The sequence below is a fragment of the Buceros rhinoceros genome, unplaced genomic scaffold (assembly GCF_000710305.1).
Source record: "Buceros rhinoceros silvestris isolate BGI_N320 unplaced genomic scaffold, ASM71030v1 scaffold34319, whole genome shotgun sequence".
Lineage (NCBI taxonomy): Eukaryota > Metazoa > Chordata > Aves > Bucerotiformes > Bucerotidae > Buceros > Buceros rhinoceros.
In genome coordinates, this window is record NW_010431463.1 from 3,738 (window position 1) to 4,575 (window position 838).

General features: G+C 67.3%; 1 protein-coding gene across 1 annotated transcript in view; it reads right to left on the reverse strand.

Annotated features, from left to right (window-relative positions):
- BMP15 (bone morphogenetic protein 15) overlaps positions 1-639 on the reverse strand; it is a gene marked incomplete at its 5' end in the record, with an annotated part of 882 nt that extends 243 nt beyond the window's left edge. Inside the window, one exon of the mRNA XM_010143443.1 lies at positions 1-639. This exon is cut by the window's left edge and continues 18 nt beyond it. Within this exon, the coding sequence (XP_010141745.1) occupies positions 1-639 (639 nt within the window).
- Between the last annotated feature and the right edge of the window lie 199 nt (positions 640-838).

Genomic DNA, 838 nt, shown 5'->3' on the forward strand with positions numbered 1-838 from the left:
CCAGCTGATGGACGAAGCTCTGCACCACGGCGTGGTTGGGCGCGTGGTAGTCGTAGCGGAGCAGGCGGGGACAGGCGCCCTTGCAGTAGCGTGGGTTGTAGCGGTGGGGAGCTATGATCCAGTGGTCCCAACCCAGCTGGGCGAAGCTGACGGGGAAGGGGCGCAGGGAGCAGTCGCTCTTCTCCCCTCCCTTTTCCCGCAGGTAGCCAGGGAGGTCATGGGCCAGTGTTCCCATGTCACGCCGCTGCCGGCGAGGCTCTGCTACTCGAGGTGCCAGCCCAGCCTGGGTGTCATTGAGGTAGAGGAGGAGGAAGGGGTGGCCAGGAGCCACGGGGACATCGGGGTCCCCCGTCCGTCCAGCACGCACACAGACGTGCTGCAGCACCAAGCTCCCTGTGCTGCCATTCCCGGGCACCAAATAAGGGGTGACATCTGCTTCAGCCCAGCCGTGGCGGGGACGGGCTGCAGGGCTGAGCAGCACCCTGGGTGCCTCACCCGTGGCCACCAGCTCCAGAGCACAGAGGAGGCGACCGTGGGCCAGCAGCTGGCTGGGCAGGTAGACCACAGTGGCTCGGAGGAGGTGCTCGGCCTCAGACTGGCCCTCCAGGCGGTAGGTGAGGGACTGCGCGTACCAGCGACCTGCGGGGAAGCAGCAGTGAGCACCCCCCTAGCACAGCAGGCACCGTGCCAGCACAGCCTTCTCCCAGGGCGCTGCTACAGGGCGCAGCAGGGCCTGTGACAGCCAGCACACAGCAGCCTTGTGCAGCAGCTCGCCGGTGGGGAGAAGGGCTGGGACAAGTCCTGTCTTCTGCACCAACACCACCGGCCTGGCACAGCC